At 43.8% G+C, this 27,246-nt stretch overlaps 1 protein-coding gene across 6 annotated transcripts in view; it reads left to right on the forward strand.

The window, feature by feature from the left end:
• Window positions 1-573: 573 nt before the first annotated feature.
• The window catches only part of LOC132396978 (coxsackievirus and adenovirus receptor homolog), a 60,819-nt gene continuing 34,146 nt past the window's right edge, over window positions 574-27,246 (forward strand). The window contains exons 1-2 of one of the 6 annotated variants that reach the window (XM_059975144.1): window positions 591-685; window positions 11,837-11,944. In XM_059975144.1, coding sequence (XP_059831127.1) covers window positions 11,898-11,944 — 47 coding nt within the window. In that variant the 5' untranslated portion in view covers window positions 591-685; window positions 11,837-11,897. Of the gene's footprint in view, window positions 686-11,836; window positions 11,945-15,706; window positions 15,788-15,925; window positions 15,989-20,726; window positions 20,910-27,246 lie in introns of those variants that run through there. The other 5 variants (XM_059975148.1, XM_059975149.1, XM_059975147.1 and 2 more) reach the window with 5 other exon arrangements.

Raw genomic sequence — 27,246 nt, forward strand, 5'->3', positions numbered from 1 at the left:
CTTCCCCTCCCCCCATCTCTATTCTGCGTTCCCTTTCTCCCCCGATCCCGCTTCTGTCCCTGGCTTCCTCTCACTCCCCACTCTCCCTTTTCCTCCCTATAAATCTCTTTATCTTCCTCCATCACCTCCCCCCTCATTTTGCTGTATATTCTTTCTTCCTCTCTGCCTCTCCATCCCTCTCTGTCGCCCTGCCCCTCTCTTCCTTTGTATATCTCTGCTCTCCCTTCATTATATCCAGCTCCTTCACCCCTCCTTTTCCCGTATCTCCCTATTACCACCACTCTCTCTCTAATCCTCTCCTTTCTGTATCTCCTCACCATCTGTCTCCTCTGTATCTCCTCTGTCTTTGTCTCTCTCTTCCTCCAACCACTTCCTCTCTCTTCATATCTCCCATCCCTTTCATCCCGTTCTCCATGGTCCTGCATCACCCTCCCCTGCCTGCTCTTTTCCACCTCCCTCCCTTCTCTGTCGCTGTACCCACCCTCCTCCCTGTTCTGCCTGGTTTCCCTCAAGCTGCAAACGTCCTGCACTGCAGACTGCTGTAATGAATGCGAGTGTCTGCAGGGGCTGCCGTGTTACCCTGGCACTCACCGTCTGAAAGGCCTCGCTGAAAATGGTCTGCCTGCTTACTTCTCCCACTCCAAGGCCGGCGTTTCAACAAGACTGATAAACCAGCCTTGGTGACGTATGATACAGAGTGACTTGCGCATTTTCATTTTTGCTGTCGTCTTGATTGGGGGGGGGGGTGGGGCTGGAAAATTAATTTCGAATTCAAACAAATGGATTGGAAATGAATGGTCAAATATACCAAAATATAATATCAGGAGCATTGAAATCAGATTTATTACCCCTGACACTTCCCTAAAATTTGTTGTTTTGTGGCAGCAAGACATAAAAATTGCTATAAATAAGTACGATATTACAAGGTAGTGCTCGTGGGTTCATTATCTGTTCAGAGAGCTGATGGTGGAGGGGGAAACAGCTGCCCCCTCTGCCATCAGATCAGGGTAGCAATCAATTTGTTCTTCTTTCATGTGAGCACTGCAGAAAGACAATGAATAATCCTGAGTCTGTAAATGTCATCTTTTTACACCTTGCAGTAGTGATGGCTGGGAATCTTTCAATTTGGGAACCGCTGTCTTTCTACTTGTTCCACGTTTGAGTGCATTAGTCCATGTTTTCATGTAAGTTTTAAAGAGAGTCAGTCAGACCTCTCGGCCCATCATGTTCGGTACTTATTTCATTCACCACGCTTACTCAATAATGGTGTCTCGAGAAGGTGGCATCATCTCGCCACCCGAGATGTACCAGAGTCAGAATCAGATTTATTTATCACAAGTACTTTGAAACATACAGTGAAATCTGTTGTTTGTGGTGCAACCCCAAGGATGTGCCCACAAGTGTGGTCACACATTCCAGCACCAACGAACTACACCGCCATGTTTGGCAGAACAACGCGGACCATACCAAGTGGTGAAGCAGCAGCAGCCAAACAAGCCCCATTCCTCCAACCCTCCCACCCACCCACCCACATCTGCAGTCCCCTAAACCCAGGGTAGGCCACCTTCGGCCTTGAGCCATTCCGGTACCAATGATTGCATACCCACCCAGTGTTCCAAGGGACAACACAAACGGAAAAACAAAGCACGATGCCAACGGCAAGACATGCACTCATCCCTCCCGTCTGCTCACTCGCACACCCAGGGTGAGTCCCTCTTCTCAAAATCACACAGTCATTGGGCTCCAACTTTGGTCTTCAGCCCATTCAGCCTCAATTTTGGCCTTCAGGCATCAACTCCCAGACCCTTACGGATCTCTGACCCCGGTCTTCTTGTAACTACCACCAGGGAAGAGGTAGAAGAACCTGAAGACTCACACTCAATGATTCATAAACGGCTTCTTCTCACCCCCCCCCCCACACCCTCGGATTTCTGAACAGTCCTTAAAACCCTTGACCCTCTTTGCTATTCCCCACCCTCCCAGCCTACTCATCACCCTCCACTTCCTCGCCTCCTCCCCCTTATTCTCTCCTATCAGATCCCATCTTTTTCAGCTCCTTCCTTCTTCCACGTGTCAAATCCCAGCTTCTCACTTCATTCCCACTTCAAACCTCCCTCTCACTTGGCCTGTGAGCTTGTACTCCTCCCCCTCCCCATAGCATTTTATTCGGGCTTCTGCACCTGCCCCCCCCCCCACCTTCCTTTCTAGTCCTGATGAAGGGTTTGGGCCTGGAATGTTGACTGTTCATTTCCCTCCACAGATGTAGCATGACCTTATCAGTTTCTCCAGCATTTTAGAGTGTAATACTAGCTTGTTATTCCTTTTGTTTGCACAATTAATTTAGTTGTGTAATTTATAGTAATTCTCTACACTCAGTGGCCACTTTACAAGGTACCTCCTGCACCTAATAAAGTGACCACTGTGTGTATGTTCATGGTCTTCTGCTGCTGTAGTCCATCCACTTCAAGGTTCAATGTGTTGTGCGTTCAGAGATGCTGTTCTGCACATCATTGTTGTAACGTGGTTACCTGAGTTACTGTCACCTTCCTGTCAGCTTGAACTAGTCTGGCCATTCTCCTCTGACCTCGCCCATTAACATGGCGCTTTCACCCCCAGAACTGCCCGTCGCAGAATGTTTTCTGTTTTTTTGCTCCCTTCTCTACAAGCTTTAGAGACTGTTGTGTGTAAAAATCCCAGGAGATCAGCAGTTTCTGAGATGGTCAAACCTCCCTATCAGGAACCAACAATCATTCCATGGTCAGAGACACATTGTTCACATTTCTTCCCCATTCTGATGTTTGGTCTGAACAACAACTGAACCTCTTGACCATGTCTGCGTGCTTTTATGCAGTGAGTTGCTGCCACGTGATTGACATTAGTGAGCAGGTGTACAAGTGTAATAAAGAGGTCACTGAGTCTATCTTTGCACTATGACTGCAAAACAACAAACTTCATTGCACATACAATAAGTCAGAGATAATAATTCTTGGGTTTGATTCACCTGTTCTGTAGCTTCCTATCCCTTGGCAATGAAAATACTTCCTAAAGTTTGGGAGCGTCTTTGCCTCCACCAATCCCTCAGGCAATAAGTAGCAAGTTCCAGAACCCCCTGGGTGAAAAATTTCTCCTCGAAATCTCCTCTCTAAATTTACAAGGATGTTGTCAGGACTCGAGGACCTGAGTCATAAGGGAAGGTTGAATAGGCTAGGACTTTATTCCCTGGAGTGCAGGAGGAGAGAAATCTTATAGAGGTGTTCAAAGATTCAAAGTACATTTATCATCAAAATATGTTTGCAGTTTTCAACCCTGAGATTTGTCTTCACACAGACAGCCACAAAACAAAGAAACACCATGGAACCAGTTTAAAGAAAAACATCAAACTCCCAATGCAGAAAAGAAAGAACAAATCACATGCACAGCAGGAAAAAGAATGAGTGAAAAACACAGAGTACAAAATGCCAAATCACAGAGACATCTAAAGAGTCCAGGCATATTCAGTTCAGTTCAATCCAGCGCCGTTATCTGCAGGCCACATCTCTAGCCTGCCTCGATCAAAATAGCACCGGAACAGCAACAAGAAACTGAGTGTCCAGAAACCAGAAACACAGCATAACATGAACTACAGAGTCCATTCCATAGCCAATGTCAATTGAACTTTGCCCAAAACCCAAGCAGTCTGACACCATCCTCCAGCAGCATCAAGAGAGAGAGAGAGAGACCATCCATACGTAGGCAGCTTCACTGAGTGAGAGGGGAAGAGAGAGACCGTTCATATGTAGATGGAATAATCAGGGTAAATACATGCAGGTTTTTTTCCCCAGGTTGTGAGACGAAAATTAGAAGCCATAGGTTTAGAGCAATGTGCGAAATTAAGGGGAACACACACACGACACAATGGAGGAACTCAGCGGGTAGGCATCATCTGCAGAGAGGAATAAACAGTTGTCTTCGTACAATGGGCAGAACTGCTGATTCAGAAAAGGCAAACAGTGGGGGTGTGATAAAGAAGAAACGTTTCCCCCCGATTCATTTCAAATCATCGTCAGAGATTTCAGTCAGGCTTGTTTGAAGAAATCCCTACCCAATTAACATCAGCATATAACCTGTAGCACCAGAGGTCCCAGCACATTAGACCTTGAATGGAAAATCCTACAAAAACGCACCATCCATCATCAGGGGCCACCATCACCCAGGTTATGCTCTCGCTGCCCACTGCTGCCATCAGGGAGAAGGTACAGGAGCCACAGGACAGCACCACCAAGTTCAGGAACAGTTATTACCCCTCAACCTCCAGGGTCTGTAACCAGAGGCCATAACCTCACTCAACTTCACTTGCCCCATCACAGATCTGTTCCCTCAAGCTATGGACTCACTTTCAGGGACTCTTCATCTCATATTCTCAGTTATTGCTTATTAATTATTTTAATTATTTTTTGCTTTGTTTAACATCTAGTTGTCTTTTGGACACTGGTTGTCCACTCTGTTGGCGTAGTCTTCCGATGATTCCGTTATGGTTATTGGATCTATTGACTGTGCCTCAAGAAAACAAATGCCAGGGTTATATGTGATTTGATAATGAATTTACTTTGAACTTTTAAACCTTGAACTTGGCTGCCTGACCTGCTGAGTTCCTCCAGCATTTTGTATGTGTTTCTTGCATTTCCAGCATCTGCAAATCGTCTCTTGTTTGTGATTGGAAATAACCCTGCAGGTCAGACGGCATCTGTGGAGAGAGAAACATGATATTTTAGGGGCAAAGCTTCTAAAACCTGAAATCTTGACTGTTTCTTTTTCCATAGATGCTGCCTGCAGTGAGAATTAACAACATCTATTTTTATTTCCTACTACCTAGGCTCCTTTTATACACCTCTATCAAGTCCCCCCTCAGCCACCTCTGCTCCAAGGAAAACAGACACAGCTTAACTGTTCATGATGTACATTAATGACTTGGACTCAGTTTAGTGTATCTAAGTTTGCTGATGACACTAAATTAGGTGGAAAATCAAATTGTGCAGAGGATGAGGAAGGTCAGCAGGGAGATATAGATAGGTTAAGTGAATGGACAAGAGTCTGGCAGATGGAGTACAATGTTTCTAAATATGAGATCATCCACTTTAAAAGGAAAAACAGAAGCTCAGATTACAAACAGGAGAAAATCAAGAGGAACACACACAAAATGCTGGAGGAACTCAGCAGGTCAGGCAGCATCGATGGATAAGAATAAACAATTGATGTTTCAGGCCAAGACGCTTTGTCAGGGCTGAATGGGAAGAGGGGAGGTGTCCAAATTAAAAGGTGGGGGAAGGGTAAGGTGGCTAGCTGAAAGGTGATAAGTGAGGTAGCAAGGAAAGGTCAAGGGCTGGAGAAGAAAAAATCTGATGGGAGAGGAGTATGGACAATAGGAGAAAGGGAAGGAAGAGGGGACCCAGGGGAAAGTAAAAGGGAGGTGAGAAGAAGTAAAAGGCCAGAGTGGGGTATGGAGGACAAGATTATTATTTAAACGGTGAAAGGCTGCAGTATGCTGTTGTGCCAAGGGACTTGGGAGTGCTTGTGCATGGATTGCAAAAGGTTGGCTTACAGGTGCAATAAGTTGGCAAGAAGGCAGATGGAATGTTGGCCCTTATTGTATAGGGACTGGATTTCCAGCAGGGAGGTTATGCTGCAATGTGCAGGGTATTGGTAAGGTCACACCTGGACTACTGGGCAGTTGTGGTCTCATTGCTTGAGGAAGGATATACCGGCTGTGGAGGCGCTGCAGAGGAGATTCACCACATTAATTCCGGAGATGAGGGAGTTAACCTATGAGTAGAAATTGAGTCCCCTGAGACTGTACTTGCTGGAAGTCAGAAATATGAGAAGGGAACTTACAGAAACATACAGCATTATGAAAATGATAGATAAGGTAGTGGCAGGAAAGTTGTTTCCACTGGTATCTAGAGGATATAGCCACAAGATTCAGGAGAATAGATTTAGGATGCAGATGAGGAGAGACTGGTTTTCCCAGAGAGTAGTGAATCTGTGGAATTCTCTGCCCAGGGAAGCAGTAGAGGCTTCCTCATTAAATATATTTAAGACACAGTTAGATAGATTTTTGCATTGCGGGCAATTAAGTGTTATGGGAAAAAGTCAGGTCGGTGAAACTGAATACACGGCCGGATCAGATATAATCTTAATAAAGGACAGAGCAGGCTTGATGGGAAAGATGATCTAATTCTACTCCTAGTTTTTAATTTTTTTTAAGTTATCCAGTCTCTCCTCATAGCTAAGGAGTTTCATCCCAAGGTAATATCCTGGTGAATCTCTGCAACTTCTCCACTATAATCACTTTATTCGCCATATTCAGGAAATTTGCTGAAGTGTGTTGGTGCGACATGCAACAAAAAAAAACAACATTCCATTATCATAAAGAGTAAAGAATTATATAAAATATAAATTTAGAGGTGTAAGTACAGATATGGAATAAAATGCGTGTAAGTACTTAAGTTGCTGTTCCTTCCCGAGCCTTGTGATGCATTGGGTGGCAACCTTACAGTTTCTTTAGCACGTTGTTTGTTTTTTATGAGGCCAAGTTGCTAGCTCGAAGCTGGATGGAAAGTGTGCAAGGAGCTGGACAGATCCAAACCTAGGATCACTCGCCTTGAAGCCCAGTATGGAAATCAATATACCACCAGCCGGCACAAATATGAAAATACCAGCATCCATTTACAATGCAAACGGCATTTAAAAAACTGGTTGAAAGTGCAGTGCAGGGATGGGGGTAATAGTGGGTTAACTAGGATGGTCGATCAGATTAACTGCCTGGAGCAAGAAACTTATAAGGTGGCGTGAAGTTTTTGTTTTAACAATTCTCTCGCGCTTTTGAGAAGTGAGCTTTTGGAAAAGGCAGTTTGCAGGGTGGGTAGTGTTTGCCTTAATTTTTCCGCCCGCTTCTTTGTCCTGGACACTGGCGAGTCCTGCAGTGATGGTAGACTGCAGCCAATGACCTTTGCTGTTGACCTGACTGTTGGCTGTCGTTTCTGTGTATGTGAGAGGGTGCTGCACCAAACCGGACAGCAATAGCAATCACGCCCTTTGGGCTAAGACTCTGTAAATCAGTTCCAGTTTAAAATAAACAACTGCTTTGAGCACCAGCATTAAGAGAGCAAGGTGTTTTTCTTCTCTCCCAGAACAAAGGCTAGGAGGGTTCCTTGATTATGTTGGCTGCTTTCCTGGGGCAGTGGGAGGTGTAGACAGAGCCGGTGATGGAGAGCCTGCGATGTGCTGAGTTGTGCCCACAACTCTCTGGAGTAATACATGCAAAATGGTAGAGAAACTCGGAGAGTCAGGCAGCCTTCTCCATGGTTTCGGCCTGAAACATCGACAGTAGATTGCTCCCGACCTGCTGAGCCCCTCCAGCATTGTTGTGTGTGTTGCTCTACATTTCCAGCATCTGCATCGATTTCTCAAACTTCCGGTAATTGGCCCCACTTCCTCTCCTTCACCATTCCTCATTCCTGTTTCCCTCACTCACCCTTTCTCCTTCTGCCCATCACCTTCCTCTGGAGCTCCTCCATCTTCCCTTTCATCCATGGTCTTCTGTCCTCTCCTATCAGATTCCCCCTTCTCCTGTACCTCTTTCACCAACCAACTTCCCAGCTCTTTACTTCACCCCTCCCTCCCCCCAGTTCCACCTCTCACCTGCCACCTTGTACTTCTTCCTCCCCTCCCCCCGCCTTTCTACTCCCCTTCCTTTCCGGTCCTGATTAAGGGTCTTGACCTGAAACGTCAACTGTTTACTCTTTTCCATAAGATGCTGCCTGCTGAGATCCTCCAGCATCTTGTGTGTTGCTTTGGATCTCCAGCATCTGCAGAATCTCTTGTGGTTATGATCCCCAACTCTCAGCAATTTAGGCAGCATAGTAGCCATATCAAGCTGTGATACATTTAGAAAGGTTGCTTTCTATGGTGCATTGCTAAAAATTAGTGCAAGCCAACAAAGACTTGCTGAACTTTTTACCCTCCTAATCCCCATATCTAAGAAAGGATGTGTTGGCATTGGAGAAGGTCCAGAGGAGGTTGACAAGAATTATCCCGGGAATGAAAGCATTAGTGTATGAAGAGCATTTAATGCCACTGAGTCTGTACTCACTGAAGTTTATAAGAATGGGGGTTTGGAGAAATTGCATTGAATATTGACAAACCTAGATAAGGTGGGCATGGGGAGATAAAGTTTCTGATAGTAGGAGAGTCTAAGACAAGGACAGAGTGGGATGTTCCTTTAGATCAGAAATGAGGAATTTCTTTAGCATGAGGGTGGTGAATCATTGGAATTCCTTACCACAGATGGCTGTGGAGACCAAATCTTTACTTAGAGTGGATGATGATAGATTCTTGAAGAGTAAGGACATCAAAGGTTACAGGCAGAAGATAGGAGAATGGGTTTGAGAGGGAAAATAAATCAGACGATCGAATGCTGGAACAGACTTGATGGGCTGAATGGCCTAATTCTTCTCTGATGTCTTATGTCCTTATGCTCTCCTGAGGAAGTGGGCACACTGTTGAGGATTCATCACCAGAAAGTCAATGTGGCTGGACTAGTGCAAATTATTTGGTGATATTTACACCAAAAAATTCGAAATTCTGTATCATCTCCACATCAGCACCATTGGTACAGACAGGGACATGCACTCAACCTTGCAGACTGAGCTGGGCAGTGGCTCCTGTTTCACTCTGCCAGAGTGATCTACAACACGATGGAATGAACAATGTGTTCTCCAACATCCGGTAACCAGAATGCCACGATTCTGGTCCTGTGTTTTATGGTCATCCTCCAAGAGGACTACAAGGGTTTCGAAGCTTGCGTGCCTCGATGACCCAGAGAGTTCTGTTAGCTGGAGTCATGGCTTTATGATTTGGCTCTTGGTAGGGTCACCCAGGCCAAACAGGTCAAAGGGTAGAGGCCAGACTAAGAATGGTTCACTGATCCTCCAGTTCTGGGGGTTCAGCTCAGGGCTAATAACCCTGACTGATAAAACAAAAATTATTATGGAAGCACCAATGAAGAGTCTTTCTACATCTGAGTGTGACGGTATTCCCAAATCTTCACCCGGGACCTGCATGACTGACAGTAGTGAAAACCGAGAGGAAACTATAGTCACAGGGAGACTCCGCCTACTGTCTATGGACTGACACAAGGATTTGTGTGGCTGCAATTAATTCTTCCTTTTCCCCAGTTTAAACTTCGAATTTTTAACTTTTATTTGTTGGATCTTAGAGGGTAATAGTTGTTACTATGTCACAATCTTTAAGAAGTGGAAAGCAGCTTCCTGAACCCAGCAATGGAAAGGGGAAAAAGCTGGAGGGAGCACCAGCTTGGGCTGAGCTTCTAGAATATTCGCTGACGGGTCTCGACAAGAAGATAGACAACACGGTAAACTTGATGCTACCTATTCTGAGATGAAGTCATTACAAGAGCTTTCAATTTGTGCAGTAAAATAATATTTCCCTGAATTCTGAACTTAAAGAGGCAAAGTGTCAAATCATGGAGATTTCAGCTCAAAAGTCTCAAAGATTAACAGAAGATTATCGATTTGGAAGCAAGATCTCGTCGGAATAATATTCGAATTGTTGGATTGAAGGAAGGATCTGAGACTGGAGATTTATTAGGCTATTTTGCTAACTTGTTTCAATTTCTGTTTCCAGATATTTTACCTCAACTTCCCGACATCAAAAGAACACACAGAATTTTCACTTCGAAATCTCGGAACCGGGATAAACCAAGGTCAGCTTTGGTCTGCTTCCTTCGTTTCAAAGTTAAAGACCAAATCATAAAATATGCCAGGAAACACAGAGTTTTTAAATTTAAAGGCTCCAAGATTCGTTTTTATGAAGATTACCCACGGGAAGTTATGGACCTGCAGTCTAAATTTGTTCCAACCATGAAGATAGCCTATGATAAGGGATTATTCCCATCACTTCAATATCCAGCCCGATTAAAATTACTTCTCAAAGATTTGACTCCACGTGTTTTTTCTCAACCCCAAAGTAGGATTGGACTATGTTAACTTTATTCCAGTTGTAGCCGAGGTTTGAATGGTTTTAGGTCTGCTGAATAATTGTCATTTCGGAAAGAAAATAAGCTTTGAATATTTCTGATTTGCTTCAGATGTCCTTTGATCGATCGACCATTTAAAGAAGATGTGAACTTTTTGACGTGAATGAATGACTTTTTTAAAATCGGTTTGTTCTACTGAGCGAATTAATACAACGGACAGATTGTTTGATTATTTGCTTTTATCCTCCTTTTTTCATTAATTAAGTGATAGTTTCCATAGTTCATAAGGTTTTTTTTCTTATATATAGTTGGGAGTGCTTAGTCAATAGATAATTAGTTTTTTTTTAAAGTTTTTCGATGGGCGTGTTAGTTAAATGGAAAATGGTGCTGATTTTTCTTCAATGGAGATTACATAGGCATTTTTCTCTTTGTTTAATTTTATTGTTTTGGCATCTTTGGAGATTGTTTCTGTGTTCCCCAGCTTGTTTTTAAGGATTAAGTATAAACATTTTTTCTCTGAACTTTTATGCTGGATATGGGGAACCAGATGTTGTAGAGCAATACTGCACAGTACAGGCCCTTTGGCCCATGATGTTCTGCTTACCTTTCAATCTACTTTATGATTAGGTTAATGCTTCCGTTTTGTAGAGAATTCTATTCGTCTCTCATTATGAACCTATCTAGGAGTTTCTTTAATGTCCTTACTGTGTCTGCCTCTATGACTACACATGGCAGATCTTTCCGTACCCACTGATTTATGAAAAAAAACCTCTCTGAGATCCCTATACTTTTTTCTGATCACCGTAAAATTGAGTCCTCTTGTATTAACCATTTCAGCTGGGAATCCGTTCCATGTTTTAATGATTACTCAGCCTCACCAGTGTCCATTGTTCCAGCACAATAATACTCTGGAAGGCAATGGAAGGCATTAAAGCAAATTGATATTTAAATTGCATATAGATCAGTTAGAAGCAAGGCCTGTAAGTGGGCAGAAGAACCAGTTAATATGACTTTCCACGGTGGTGTGTTGCTCTGTAGTGTTTGGCTTTTTATATTTAGCAAAATATTGTTTTCCTCTGCAGGGCTTTTCTATTTTAGGGTCGTATGTTGTTTTCTTTGTAACTGGGGAGAGGAATTAAGGAAAGCTTTTTAAAACCACTATTATAAAATGGGCAGCTCGCGGAGTCTCTCTCTTTTTTACTCTATGGGGATGCATTTCAGCTTTTTTTGCCGAATTTCAGGCTTTTTTGGGGTGGTGGGAGGATTGGGGTTAGTTTTAATTTATAGGATTAGTTTTGTTACATTATTGGCCAGAAGGGCTATTTTGTTGAAATGGAAAGATGCTTCTGCTCCTACTTTGATACAATGGTTCTCTCAGGTGACGTTATGTCTTAGTTTGGAGAAAATCAGAAGTCGAACTTTTGATTCTTGATTTGATTTTGAGAAAAGGTGGGGTTCATTCACCCGCTACTATCATCTGATTTGAGTTAATTAATATGGTTTCCATGCGATTTTTCTTTAAATGGATTTGAGTTGGCGGATTGATTTTTTTAATGGAGGCTTGTATGATGTATAGCTCCCAAAGGGTTTTTTTCTCAGTTTTTTTTTCAGTTAGTAGGGTTTTTTTCCTTCTTTTTCTTTCAAAAAAAAAATTCTTAACACTTTATTTTTTCATATTATTATTGATATATTGCTTAGCTTTGTTAATCAGTTATTTGCTAATTTAATTATTTATTGTACATAATGACATATTGCCTTAATGTATCTTTTTTTGTTGATCTTCAATAATCATAAATAAAAAAGATTTAAAAATGGAAAATGGAAGCTATAGTCACGATGAAGGAAGCCCTGAACACCACCAGAGATGAAGGACCTTCATTGCTGCCAGAAGCACCAGGGGCGTGACTGGCAGTAAGTAATTAAGTCTTATGTTGATCTGGTAATTTGGGTAGCTGATTGCACAATGGAAAGGGAGCAGAGAATACAGGTCAGTGTCATACTTTAACTGGAGGAAGGGCAATTGATGTAGCAGGCCAAGAGCTGACCTCATAGAAATCTATGACATCATGAGGGGTATGGATTAGGTGGATAGTCATAGTCTTTTTCCCTAGAGTTGGGAAGGCACAGATACAAGATAAGTTGGGAGAGACCTGAGAAGCAGTTTCTTCACACAAAGGGTAGTAAGTGCCTGGAAAGAGCTGCCGGAGGTAGTGGTCAAGGCGGGTACAATTGCAGCATTTAAGAGGCATTTGGATAGGTACACAGAGAGGCTTGGAGAGTTATGGGCCAAAACGAGTCATTGGACTAGCAGAGAGGATGCTGTAGTAGGCATAGATGAGTTGGGCTGAATGGCTTGTTTCTGTGGCTCCAGTGGAGTGCTCTGAGTCACTGGTTTTATTGTAAATGACACCAATCTTGTTTTGGAAGTAATGTTTCAAATTCTGCAGAATCAGGTTTATTATCACTGGCATATCTCAGTAAATCTTTTGCTTTGCAGCAGCAATCAGCATTATAAATAAAAAATTACTATAAATTACAATAAGGTTATATAGAAAGAAATTATCATCATCAATTTTGTGTCATATCATATGATATAGGTGATCATAGTCTTATGACCATGATGGTTTTTGGCAATGTTTTCTACAGAAGTGGTTTGCCATTGTCTTTTTCTGGTCAGTGTCTTTACAAGATGGGTGACCCCAAACATTATCAACACTCTTCAGATTGTCTCCCTGCGATCAGTGGTCATATAACTAGGACTTATGATGAGCACCAGCTGCTCGTTTAACCATCCACCACCTGCTCCTATGGCTTCAGGTGGCCCTAATTTTTTGGGGGGGGAGAGTCGCTAAGCGGGTGCTACAAGGGTGACCTGCAGGCTGGCGGAGGGAAGGAGTGTCTTACACATTCTTTGGTGGAGATGTATCTCCCCCCAGCCACACAAAAATAAGTCATGCCACAAAGTAAGCAAAGTAGTGAGTTAGTGTTCATGGACCATTCAGAAATTGGAAGGCGGAGGGGAAGAAGCTGTTCTTAATGTCTTAGGGCTCCTGTATCTCCTCCCTGATGCAAGTAATGAGAAAGCAGGCATGTCCTGGATGGTGAGGGTCCTTCACAATGGATGCTACCTTCTTGAGGCATCGCCGTTTGAGGATGTCCTCGATGGTGAGGAGGCCAGTGCCCATGATGGAGCTGGCTGAGCTTAGAAACCTGCGAAGCTTTTTCTGATCTTGTGCAGTGATCTCTCTATGGGGATGGTGATGTAAGCAGCTGGAATCTCCAGCGTACTTGTGTAGAAATTTGTTAGAATTAACCAGAATTAAAATTAGTTTTAACACTTCTGGTACATGTTGTGAAATTTGTTTTTCTGAAGCAGCAGTGAATTCCAATACATAGTAATGAAAACTGTAAGATACAATGATTATATGCAAAAAAAAAGAAAATTTAATTTACTAAGCAGTGCAAAAAGAAAAAAAATTCTGAGGTGGCGTTCACGGGTCCATTGTCAATTCAGAAGACTGATGACAGAGGGGAAAAAACTATGACTAAAACGGTGCAAATGCGAGGAAACCTGCAGATGCTGGAAATTCAAACAACAACACACACAAAATGCTGGTGGAACACAGCAGGCCAGGCAGCGTCTATAGGGAGAAGCACTGTCGATGTTTCGGGCCGAGACCCTTCATCAGGACTAAAATGGTGAGTGTGTGTCTTCAGGCTCCTCTGCCTCCTCCGTGATGGTATCAGTAAGAAGCGGACATGTCTTGGATGATGGGGGTCTCTAATAATGGATGCCACCTATTGAAGGAGTCCTCAATGCTGGGGTGGCTCGTGCCCATGATAGCGCTGGCCGAGCTTAGAAAGCTCGTAGCCTTTTCTGATTTTGTGGATTGGCATCTCCATACCAGACGCTGATTCCAGCAGTCACAAAGCTCCCATGGTACATTTCTAGAAATATGCAAGATATTTTAGCGACTTACCATACCTCTTAATGACGTTCATGAAATGTAGCCACTGGCATATTTCAGTTACATAGGCAGAAAGATTATTGAACTGTGTAGGTGTATGCAAGAGCTGATTTAGTGAAGTTGTGGATGAAAGTGAAGCTCTCGCAGAGACATGTTGTGAGATTAGAGTGATGTCTAAATGGTTAACAGAAAACGCAGAATTAACACTTGTTAAAATTTGCAGGTCAGGGAGAATGGAGAGCAGTATATTTAATATCTCAGCTCCCATAAAATAAGCTGAAATATTAACATCATCATTTTTCTGATGACATCACGAGTGTTACTGAATATAGAACATAGATCAGTATGAACACATTGATTTTTCTAACCTGGCAATTTCTTTCCCTTCCCCCTTCATTTCTCCTCACATGTCCATCACCTACCTCCTGTGTCCCTTCTTCCCTTTCTCCCATGATCCATTCTGCTCTTCTCTCGGATTCCACCTGCTTCAGGCAGTCACCTCTTCCACCTGTCCCCTCCCAGTCTCACCTCTCACCTGGCAGCTTGTACTCATTCTCCTCCCACCCACCTTCTTACTCTGGCTTGTACCCTCTTCCCTTCCAGTTCTGATGAACGGTTTCGACGTGAGGCGTTGACTGTTTCTTCCCCTTCAAAGATGTTGCCTGGCTTGCTGAGTTCCTGCAGCGCACTTTCTGTGTAACATAGCATATGAACAGGCCCTTTGGCCCATCATGTGCGTCAAAACTAAAATGAAATCTCTTTTGCCATGAAATCTCATTTCCTTCCAGCTGCTGCACTTTAAAAAGCATTGTGTCTGCTTCCACCGTTCTCTGTATAAAAAAACACTTGCCCTGCACACCTCCCTTAAAATCCCCCTCCCCCACCATAAATTTTCCAGTATTTGTCACTTGTACGGCGGTGGGGGGAGATTCTGACCGTCTGTATGATTTAAAGTTCCCATAATTTTATAACCTATCAGCTTCTTCTCCTCTGCCATCCGATTTCCGAATGGACGTTGAACCTATGAACACTACCTCACTTCGGCAGGGCTGGAGAGATAAAAAACTGAGCGCAGAGATAAATCTGCCGATACTGGAAATCTCAGCAACGCACACAAAGGGCCGGAGGAACTCAGCAGCATCATGGAAAAAGATGTTTCGGGCGGAAACCTCTCGGCAGGGCTGGAGGAAAAACAATATACTGAGCTCACAAGAGAAACTGCAGACACTGGAAATCCAAAGCTTATAGATGCTGCCTGACCTGCTGAGTTCCTCCAGCAACAACACACACACAAAATGCCGGTGGAACACAGCAGGCCAGGCAGCATCTACAGGGAGAAGCGCTGTCGACGTTTCGGGCCGAGACCCTCGCCCAGGAAGGCATCAGCATTTTGTGTGCGTTGTTGTTTGAATTTCCAGCATCTGCAGATTTCCTCGAGTTCCTCCAGCATTTGGTTTTGCTCAAGCCGCGATGTCGCTTTTTTACAGCCGTCCTGGAGACAGGCTTCAAGTTGTGTTCGACCGCAGATCTTCCGCAGCTCAATGTCTGGGATGCTATTTTATTGCGCGTTTCTATTTTCCCGACATAAGTTTGTACTTAGTGCTCCGTTATCCGCAACACGGCAGGAGGAATGGCAGCAAGTATAAAATCGCTGATTGCTTAAAAAAAGAATAAAACCAGGGATTGGCTGTATTCCTTGTCTCTGATTGGTCGACTGGAGGTCCGGAAGCCAGAATTTCACGGCACTGAAGGTCTTTTCGCTCAAGACCCATGTGGAAGTCGCATGGTAACTGACACCGGGGTTTGGGTTCTGGTGAGGGTTTACAGCGGGATGGTCTGGGGCGCTAGGGAGGTTGTTGTGCAGGCGTGGAAACCGACAGGTTAGTTCGTGTGGCTTTATAATTCCAGTCAAAATCAGGTTTCGGGTTTAATACCCGTAAAACGTGGGACTATGAAGAAAAATACCAGAATGTGCTGGAAACACTTGGTGAGTCGGGTAGTATCTCTAGAATGAGAGAAACAGAGGGGGAAAGTCCCCGTTGCTCTCCCCTGTAACATATATGTTCTTATAGGTCGTGTATGTCTGTGACCTTCAGATTCATTTCCACTGAGTGTGTTTATTCTGAACTTTGAAGATGTCCTTAATTGGGGGGGTGGGCGGTGTGAAAGGATACCCTCCAAGTCATCACTCACCTACAGATGTAATCTCTGCCCAGCATCCTCTAACAATCAAACTCCAGGTTTATTCTTACTGAGCTGTGAACCAGAATTCATTGTTCTGTGGCAGCAGTCAGTGCAAAGACGTAAAATTACTATAAATTTCAGAGATTACTGCTAAAGAGAAATACCGACGTAGTTTTCATGGACTGTTCGGAAATCTGATGGCAGAGGGGCAGAAGATATTCTTAAAACATCGAGTGAGGGTCTTAAAGCTCTTGTACTACTCCCGCAATGGTAGATGCGTGAAAAGCACGTGTCCCGGATAGTGAAGGCCCTTAATTATAGATTATGCCTTCTTGAGTGTGTCCTTGATGGGAGGAGTCTTAAGCCCATGTTGGAACTGGTTGAGTCTACAGCCCTCTGCAACTTTTTACAGTCCTGTGCACCAGGAATCCCATACCATGTGCTGATGGAAGCAGACAGAATGCTCTCCACTACACAGTTATAGAAGGTTATAGAATGACCTGTTATTATATATTTCTAACCCAAAGAAATCCATTCCTGCAGTAATAATACTACTTGCTCAGTTTAGAAGTTTTTCTGGTTATAAATTGAATCTTGATGAGTGTGATTTTCCTATTAAATATGCAAGTTCCAATTTATAGACAATCACCATTTAGATTGGTTACTGATTATTTTACTTATTTGGGGGTTAAAATTACTAAGAAGTATAAGGATCTATTTAAAGTTAATTTTCTACCTTTAATTGATCATGTTAAACAGCTGTTTACTAAATGGTCCCCACTGTCCTTAACTTTGATTGGTAGAATTAATGCTATTAAGATGTTTATTTTACCTAAAATTCTGTATCTATTTCAGGCAGTATCAATTTGTATTCCTAAATCTTTTTTTTATATTATTGATTCTAAAATTTCTTCATATATATGGCAGTATAGAAATCCCAGGGTAAGTAAGAAATATTTACAGAAATCAAAAAAGGAAGGTGTTTTGGCTTTGCCAAATCTTAGATTTTATTATTGGGCAATTAATATTCGATACAGGCAGTCCCCGGGTTACATACGAGTTCTGTTCCTGAGTCCGTCTTTAAGTCGGATTTGTGCGTAAGTCAGAACAAATACATCTGGTATTATTTAGCGTCAGTTACTCAAACATTTGTCTTAGTATATAGTACAGTATATATTTTACCTTTCTATTCATATAAAACACTTAAGAAACATATGTATTCCAATAATTAAACCACTGTGTTGCTTAGTAATAATTGAGGCTTTCATCGGGGCAGGGCCTTTCACATGCTTCATTATTCTCACTTTATCCTTTATCCTTTAAAATTATTCCAATCGTTGACTGTCTGTAGCCTAATGCTTTTCTAATGACTGATGGCGTTTCACCTCTTTCCAAACACTTTTTTTATTTCCACTTTATTTTCAATCGTGATCGCTACCCATCAACGGAACAGAAACACTGTGGGCTGTGGGTCCTGAGGTCTGCTGGGTCCTAAGGACCACCACACTGATACTGGCTAAATGGGAGAAATGGGGGCTGTGCTGGGTTTGGGTATTTGATCCTCCACAATATTCCGCATGGGAATTTAAACTGGAGCTGGCAGTGTTTTCCTTACGATGCCGAGTTGCGAGCTCGACCATTAACCCGGCACGGGAGCCCGATTGGGTACTTCGAGCATTCCAGCATTGTGTGCGTACTCTGTAAGACCCGGATTGGCTGGATTCCTTGTCTCTGATTGGTCGACTGGAAGTCCAGAAGCCAGAATTTCGCGGCACTGAAGGTCTTTTCGCCTAAGGCCCACGTGATAGTCATATGCTCCATCCATGGTATCTGACACCGGGGTTTGGGTTCTGGTGAGGGTTTACAGCGGGATGGTCTGGGGCGCTAGGGAGGTTGTTGTGCAGGCGTGGAAACCGACAGGTTAGTTCGTGTGGCTTTATAATTCCAGTCAAAATCAGGTTTCGGGTTTAACAGCCGTAAAATGTGAGACTATGAAGAAAAATATCAGAATGTGCTGGAAACACTTGGTGGGTCGGGTAGTATCTCTAGAATGAGAGAAACAGAGGGGGAAAGTCCCTGTTGCTCTCTCCCGTAACTTTCTTCCATTGTACCTGGCAAGGGCGAAGCGATGTAACGGTTTCAAAACCTCCTTGTAATGTAGAAATACTCTGGGGTAGCACTGTCACCATTCCTGAGTTCAGTAGCCCAAACGATCTTCTCCGCAGTGAGCTCAGACGAGAAGTGTTCAAAATCAGTTTATCTATCACTGGCTATAATGGCCGGTGATAAATATTTGATGTATCACGCCATGTCGGGTATGGTGAGGTGCTTGGGTGATGGGTACTGCATGTGCAGGAAAGCTTCAGCCAGCAGAGTCCTGAACCCACGTGGATAATGCCACTCACCTCAGTTCCACAACCTAGGGAACTCCACAACTTGTATTCTTAGTATGTTATTTACTTACTTATCATTATATTATATTGGCAAAGATTGTCTTCTTTTGCACATTAGTTGTCAGTCTTTGTGTGTGTGGATTTTCATTGATTCCACTGTATCTGCTTGTTCTGTCAATGCCTGCAAGAAAATGAATCTCAGGGTAGTATAGCATATGGTGACATATATGTTCTTATAGGTCGTGTATGTCTGTGACCTTGAGATTCATTTACCCTGAGTGTGTTTATTCTGAACTTTGAAGATGTCCTTAATTTGGGGGGGGGGGCGGTGTGAAAGGATACCCTCCAAGTCATCACTCACCTACAGATGTAATCTCTGCCCAGCATCCTCTAGCATCCTCATCCTTTCTTCCCCTTCAAAGATGTTGCCTGGCTTGCTGAGTTCCTGCAGCGCACTTTCTGTGTAACATAGCATATGAACAGGCCCTTTGGCCCATCATGTGCGTCAAAACTAAAATGAAATCTCTTTTGCCATGAAATCTCATTTCCCTCCAGCTGCTGCACTTTAAAAACCACTGAGTCTGCTTCCACCGTCCTCTGTATAAAAAAAACACTTGCCCTGCAGATCTCCCTTAAAATCACCCTCCCCTACCATAAATTTTCCAGTATTTGTCATTTGTATGGGGGTGGGGGGGAAATTCTGATCGTCTATATGATAAAGTTCGCATAATTTTGATGCACCATCAATAACTCTCTCTGCGACGTGAAGGCGAGATATCGGCTTTTATTGACTGGAAGAAGGGACAAGCAGTGGGTGACCATCATACTACTTCCTGGAGACTGAGATGCCGGACTCAGGCCCCAATCGCCTTTATACAGGGGCCTGTGGTAGGAGCCACAGGAGCAGTCAGCGGGGGGCGTGTCCAGACAGGTATACGTAGTTCAACACAAATTTTATAACCTCTCAGCTTCTCCTCTGCCATCTGATTTCCGAATGGAGGTTGAACCCATGAACACTACCTCAATACTTTATTTATTCCTATTTTTGTTTTACTTTTTGAACTTAGTTATTTAATATAGATACTCAAAGTAACTCAGTTTTTTTTCTTCTCTATTGTTATGTACTGCATTGTACCGCTGACACAAAGTTAACATTTTTCACGTTTATGCGCCGGTAATATTAAACCTATCATCCAATGTCCCTGCAGAGAAAACCCAGATTTGCTCAACCTCTCCTGATAGTTATACCCTCTTAAACCAGGAATCTCTATCTATTGGTTTCCAGAGAGCGTGCCATCTGAATGCATCACAGCTACGTGTCCTGATGAACGGTCTCGGCCCAAAACGTCGACTATTTATTTATTCCTTTTCAAAGATGTTGCCGGACCTGCTGAGCTCCTCCAGCATTTTGCGTGTGTTGCTTTGCATTTCCAGCATCTGCAGATTTCCACGTGTTAGGTGTTATTGTGATTTTTACACATTTTCTTTACCGATCGCAAGGACACTGCTGGACATTAACAACTTAAAGTGTATCACATCAGCGAGTTGCTCGTTGGCGGAAATAAAAAGGAAGGAGCTGGACTTAGGCGGCCGCCTGCGACCGACACGCGTCGGAGGAATCGCACCGGAGGAGGCCTGCAGTCTTACAACGAGCGACCGTCTTAGTTGCTTTTCTTGTGATCGCAAGACTCTGCTGACACTTTTAATTTAGATCCTGCCAGTCCGATTCACTGATATCGGCGGGGCAAGATGCATGCTCTCGGTCGTAGCGAGCACCAGGCCTCAGAGCGCAGAGAAAATCTCCCGAGACTGGAAATATCACAAAGTGCAGGTGGAACTCAGCAGCTTCACGGAAAGTTGACGTTTCGGGCGGAAACCCCTCGGCAGGGCTGCAGGGGAAAAATAAACTGAGCTCACATGAAAAACTGGAAATCCAAAGCGAATAGATGCCGAGTTTCTCCAGCATTTTGTTTTGCTCAAGTCGCGGTGTCGCTTTTTTACAGCCGTCCGGGAGACAGGCTTCAGATTGTGTTCGACCGCAGATCTTCCGCAGCTCAATGTCTGGGATGCTATTTTATTGCGCGTTTCTATTTTACCGACATAAGTTTGTACTTTGTGCTCCGTTATCCGCAACACGGCAGGAGGAATAGCAGCAAGTATAAAATCGCTGATTGCTTAAAAAAAGACGAATAAAACCTGGATTGGCTGTATTCCTTGTCTCTGATTGATCGACTGGAGGTCCGGAAGCCAGAATTTCGCGGCACCGAAGGTCTTTTCGCCCAAGACCCATGTGGAAGTCGCATGGTAACTGAGAATGGGGTTTGGGTCCTGGTAAGGTCTGGGGCGCTAGGGAGTTTGTTGTGCAGGCGTGGAAACCGACAGGTTAGATCGTGTGGCTTGATAATTATAATAGTCAAAATCAGATTTCGGGTTTAATAGCCGTAAAATGTGGAACTATGAAGAAAAATACAAGAATGTGCTGGTGGGTCGGGTAGTATCTCTAGAATGAGAGAAACAGAGGGTGAAAGTCCCTGTTGCTCACTCCCGTAACTTTCTTCCATTGTACCTGGCAAGGGCGAAGCGATGTAACGGTTTCAAAACCTCCTTGTAACGTAGAAATACTCTGGGGTAGCACTGTTACCATCCCTGAGCTCAGTAGCCCAAACGATCTTCTCCGCGGTGAGCTCAGACGAGAAGTGTTCAAAATCAGTTTATCTATCACTGGCGATAATGGCCGGTGATAAATATTTGATGTATCACGCCATGTCGGGTGTGGTGAGGTGCTTGGGTGATGGGTACTGCATGTGCAGGAAAGCTTCAGCCAGCAGAGTCCTGAACCCACGTGGATAATGCCACTCATCTCAGTTCCACAACCTAGGGAACTCCACAACTTGTATTCTTAGTATGTTATGTACTTACTTATCATTATATTATATTGGCAAAGATTGTCTTCTTTTGCACATTAGTTGTCAGTCTTTGTGTGTGTGGATTTTCATTGATTCCACTGTATCTGCTTGTTCTGTGAATGCCTGCAAGAAAATGAATCTCAGGGTAGTATAGCATATGGTGACATATATGTTCTTATAGGTCGTGTATGTCTGTGACCTTGAGATTCATTTCCTCTGAGTGTGTTTATTCTGAACTTTGAAGATGTCCTTAATTGGGGGGGTGGGCGGTGTGAAAGGATACCCTCCAAGTCATCACTCACCTACAGATGTAATCTCTGCCCAGCATCCTCTAACAATCAAACTCCAGGTTTATTCTTACTGAGCTGTGAACCAGAATTCATTGTTCTGTGGCAGCAGTCAGTGCAAAGACGTAAAATTACTATAAATTTCAGAGATTACTGCTAAAGAGAAATACCGACGTAGTTTTCATGGACTGTTCGGAAATCTGATGGCAGAGGGGCAGAAGATATTCTTAAAACATCGAGTGAGGGTCTTAAAGCTCTTGTACTACTCCCGCAATGGTAGATGCGTGAAAAGCACGTGTCCCGGATAGTGAAGGCCCTTAATTATAGATTATGCCTTCTTGAGTGTGTCCTTGATGGGAGGAGTCTTAAGCCCATGTTGGAACTGGTTGAGTCTACAGCCCTCTGCAACTTTTTACAGTCCTGTGCACCAGGAATCCCATACCATGTGCTGATGGAAGCAGACAGAATGCTCTCCACTACCCATTTATAGAAGGTTATAGAATGACCTGTTATTATATATTTCTAACCCAAAGAAATCCATTCCTGCAGTAATAATACTACTTGCTCAGTTTAGAAGTTTTTCTGGTTATAAATTGAATCTTGATGAGTGTGATTTTCCTATTAAATATGCAAGTTCCAATTTATAGACAATCACTATTTAGATTGGTTACTGATTATTTTACTTATTTGGGGGTTAAAATTACTAAGAAGTGTAAGGATCTATTTAAAGTTAATTTTTTACCTTTAATTGATCATGTTAAACAACTGTTTACTAAATGGTCTCCTCTGTCCTTATCTTTGATTGGTAGAATTAATGCTATTAAGATGTTTATTTTACCTAAATTTCTGTATCTATTTCAGGCAGTATCAATTTATATTCCTAAATCTTTTTTTTTATATTATTGATTCTAAAATTTCTTCATATATATGGCAGTATAGAAATCCCAGGGTAAGTAAGAAATATTTACAGAAATCAAAAAAGGAAGGTGTTTTGGCTTTGCCAAATCTTAGATTTTATTATTGGGCAATTAATATTTGATACAGGCAGTCCCCGGGTTACGTACGAGTTCTGTTCCTGAGTCCGTCTTTAAGTCGGATTTGTGCGTAAGTCGGAACAAATACATCTGGTATTATTTAGCATCAGTTACTCAAACATTTGTCTTAGTATATAGTACAGTATATATTTTACCTTTCTATTCATATAAAACACTTAAGAAACATATGTATTCCAATAATTAAACCATTGTTTTGCTTAGTAATAATTGAGGCTTTCATCGGGGCAGGGCCTTTCACATGCTTCATTATTCTCACTTTATCCTTTATCCTTTAAAATTATTCCAATCGTTGACTGTCTGTAGCCTAACGCTTTTCTAATGACTGATGGCGTTTCACCTCTTTCCAAACACTTTTTTTATTTCCACTTTATTTTCAATCGTGATCGCTACCCATCAACGGAACAGAAACACTGTGGGCTGTGGGTCCTGAGGTCTGCTGGGTCCTAAGGACCACCACACTGATACTGGCTAAATGGGAGAAATGGGGGCTGTGCTGGGTTTGGGTATTTGATCCTCCACAATATTCCGCATGGGAATTTAAACTGGAGCTGGCAGTGTTTTCCTTACGATGCCGAGTTGCGAGCTCGACCATCAACCCGGCACGGGAGCCCGATTGGGTACTTCGAGCATTCCAGCATTGTGTGCGTACTCTGTAAGACCCGGATTGGCTGGATTCCTTGTCTCTGATTGGTCGACTGGAAGTCCAGAAGCCAGAATTTCGCGGCACTGAAGGTCTTTTCGCCTAAGGCCCACGTGAAAGTCATATGCTCCATCCATGGTATCTGACACCGGGGTTTGGGTTCTGGTGAGGGTTTACAGCGGGATGGTCTGGGGCGCTAGGGAGGTTGTTGTGCAGGCGTGGAAACCGACAGGTTAGTTCGTGTGGCTTTATAATTCCAGTCAAAATCAGGTTTCGGGTTTAATACCCGTAAAACGTGGGACTATGAAGAAAAATATCAGAATGTGCTGGAAACACTTGGTGGGTCGGGTAGTATCTCTAGAATGAGAGAAACAGAGGGGGAAAGTCCCTGTTGCTCTCTCCCGTAACTTTCTTCCATTGTACCTGGCAAGGGCGAAGCGATGTAGCCGTTTCAAAACCTCCTTGTAACGTAGAAATACTCTGGGGTAGCACTGTCACCATTGCTGAAAGGTAGGGCTGGGGGGAGATTATAGTGAGGGGGGAAAAGAGAGAGAAAGAGAACCAGACTAAAATTATAGATAGGGATGAGGTAAGTGGGGGGCAGGGGTATCAATGGAGGTCTGTGAGTTGTCTGTGAATGTTCCTGCCGGCAGGTAGGAGGCTACCTAGGTGGGAGATAAAGTATTGCTCCATCGACCTGCGTGTGGCATCATATTGACGGTAGAGGAGGCCATGGACAGACATGTCGGAGTAGGAGTGGTCTGTGGATTTGAAGTGTGTGGACACAGGGAGATCCCACCACTGCTGGAGGACCGAGCGCCGGTGTTCGGTGAAACAGTCTCCCAGTCTGCGGCAGGTCTCCCCAATGTATAAATGGCCACATCGGGAGCACCGGATACAGTATATCACCCCAGTTGACTCGCAGGTGAAATGGTGCCTCACCTGAAAGGACTGTTTGGGGCCTAGGATGGTGGTGAGGGAAGAAGTGTGGGGGCAGATGTAGCACTTCTTCTGTTTGCAGGGATGAGTGCCCGGAGGGAGGTCGGTGGGGATGAATGGACAAGTGAGTTGCATAGGGAGCGATCCCTGCGGAAAGCCGAGAGTGGGGGGGAGGGGAAGATGTGGCTAGTGGTGGGATCCTGTAGGAGGTGGTGGAAGTTACGGAGGATTATACGTTGGATATATTCTGTTACTGTATTTTGACATTCTTTCAGTAATGCATCTGTGGATCTACAGTTTGTCAAGAACTTGGGTTCTATCAGCATAATGTTGCACAAAAACTATCAGCAAAGCACTCTGGTACAATAAAGGTTCCATTTTGACAGACAGAAATGCCATTTTGTTACTACAAATAAAAGTGGATTTCCACATTCCCTCTTTTTGTTAATTCATGACAAAACTAATTGACTACTTGAAACATACAGATATTTGGATATAAAGCAATGACGTTTCAAAGCCCTACACAAAATTCCATTTTCACCTGTCCACTTAAAAGACTAACAACCATTATTAAGCAACACACACACAAAATGCCGGAGGAACTCAGCGGGCCAGGCATCATCTATGGAAAATTGTAAAGTCGACATTTTAGACAATAGACAATAGGTGCAGAAGTAGACCATTCGGCCCCTCGAGTCTGCACCGCCATTATGAGATCATGGATGATCATTCACTATCAATACCCAGTCCCTGCCTTGTCCCCATATCCCTTGATTCCCCTATCCATCAGATATCTATCCAGCTCCTTCTTGAAAGCATCCAGAGAATTGGCCTCCACTGTCTTCCGAGGTAGTGCATTCCACACCTGCACAACTCTCTGGGAGAAGAAGCTCTTCCTCAACTCTGTTTTAAATAACTGACCTCTTATTCTCAATCCATGCCCTCTGGTACTGGACTGTCCCAACATCTGGAACATATTTCCTGCCTCAATCCTATCAAATCCTTTAATTATCTTAAACGTTTCAATCAGATCCCCTCTCAATCTCCTCAATTCCAGCGTGTACAAGCCCAATCTCTCCAATCTGTCTGCGTAAGACAGCCCTGCCATCCCAGGAATCAACCTAGTGAATCTACGCTGCACTTCCTCAACTGCCAGAATGTCCTTCCTTAAACCTGGAGACCAAAACTGTACACAATATTCCAGGTGTGGTCTCACCAGGGCCCTGTACAAATGCAAAAGGACATCCTTGCTCTTGTATTCAATTCCCCTTGTAACAAAGGCTAACATTCCATTTGCCCTCTTCACTGCCTGTTGCACTTGCTCATTCACCTTCATTGACTGGTGAACTAGGACTCCTAGCTCTCTTTGCATTTCTCCCTTACCTAACTCTACTCCGTTCAGACAATACTCTGCCCTCTTGTTCCTGCTTCCAAAGTGGATAACTTCACATTTATTCACATTGGGCTGAGTCCCTTTGGCAGGACTAGAGAGAAAGAAAAAGATGACAAGATTTAAAAGGTAGGGGGAGGAGAGAGAAACACAAGGTGATAGATGAAACCAGGAGGGAGAGAGATGAAGTAAAAAGTTGAGACAGGGCTGGAGAAGGGTGAATCTAATAGGAGAGGATAAAAGGCCATGGAAGAAAGGGAATGGGGAGGAGCACCAGAGGAAGTTGATGGGCAGGCAAGGAGATAAGAATAGTGGGAGAAAAGGGGTTGGGGAATTGGGGGGGCATTACCAGAAGTTTGAGAAATTGATGTTAATGACATCAAGTTGAAGGCTACGCAAATGGAATATAAGGTGTTCCTCCATCCTGACTGTGGCCTTATTGAGACAGTAGAGGAGGGCATGGATTGACGTATCAGAATAGGAATGAGAAGTGGAATTAAATGAGTGGCCACTGGGAGATATCGCTTGTTCTGGCGGTAAGTGCTCGGTGAAATGGCCTCCCAATGTACGTTGGGTCTCACCGACATATAGGAAGCTGCACCGGCCACAGTACGTGACCTCAACAGACTCATGGGGGATTTCTTGCCTCTCCTGGAAGGACTGTTTGTGGCGCTGAATGGTAGTGAGGGAGAAGGTGTAGCTCTTGTTCCACGTTCAAGGATAAGGGCTAGCTGTGAGATCAGTGGGGAGGGAACGATCCTTGCGGAAAACAGAAAGTGGGGGTGGGGGGGGGGAGATGTGCTTGGCGGTGGTATACTGTTGGGGATGGTGGAAGTTCCAAGAGTTAGGTGCTGGACGTAGAGGCTGGTGGGGGTGGTAGGTAAGGACAAGAGGAACCCTATCCCCGGTAGGGTGGGGTAAGAGCAGACGTGCGTGAAATGGAAGAGATGAGGTTGAAGGCACAGTTGATGGTGGAGGAAGGGAAGCCTCATCCTGACCCCAGATGCGGTGGAGAGGGAGGAACTGAGAGAAGGGGATGGCATTTTCATGAGTAACAGGGTGGGAAGAGGTATTGTCTAGGTACCTATGTGAGTCCGTGGGTTTATAATAGACATCAGTAGATAAGCTGTGTCCAGAGATTGAGAATGGGGAGGGAGGTGTCGGAAATGGACCTGGTAAATTTGAGGGCAGGGTGAAAGTTGGAGGGAAAGTTGATGAAGTCGATGAGCCCCTCATGGGAGCAGGAAACCCCACCAATGCAGTCGTTGATGTTGTGTAGGAAAAATGGGGGCAGACACCAGTGCTCCTAATTTAAACTTTGAATTTTAAAATTTTATTTGCTGATTCTTGAGGGGGAACAATATGTCTTTGAGGAGTAGAAAGAACTTGTCTGAACCTAGTGATAAAGGCAACGGAAAAGGCAAGATCTGATGAAATGCCACCGAGGACTG

The sequence above is a fragment of the Hypanus sabinus genome, chromosome 7 (genome assembly GCF_030144855.1).
Source record: "Hypanus sabinus isolate sHypSab1 chromosome 7, sHypSab1.hap1, whole genome shotgun sequence".
Lineage (NCBI taxonomy): Eukaryota > Metazoa > Chordata > Chondrichthyes > Myliobatiformes > Dasyatidae > Hypanus > Hypanus sabinus.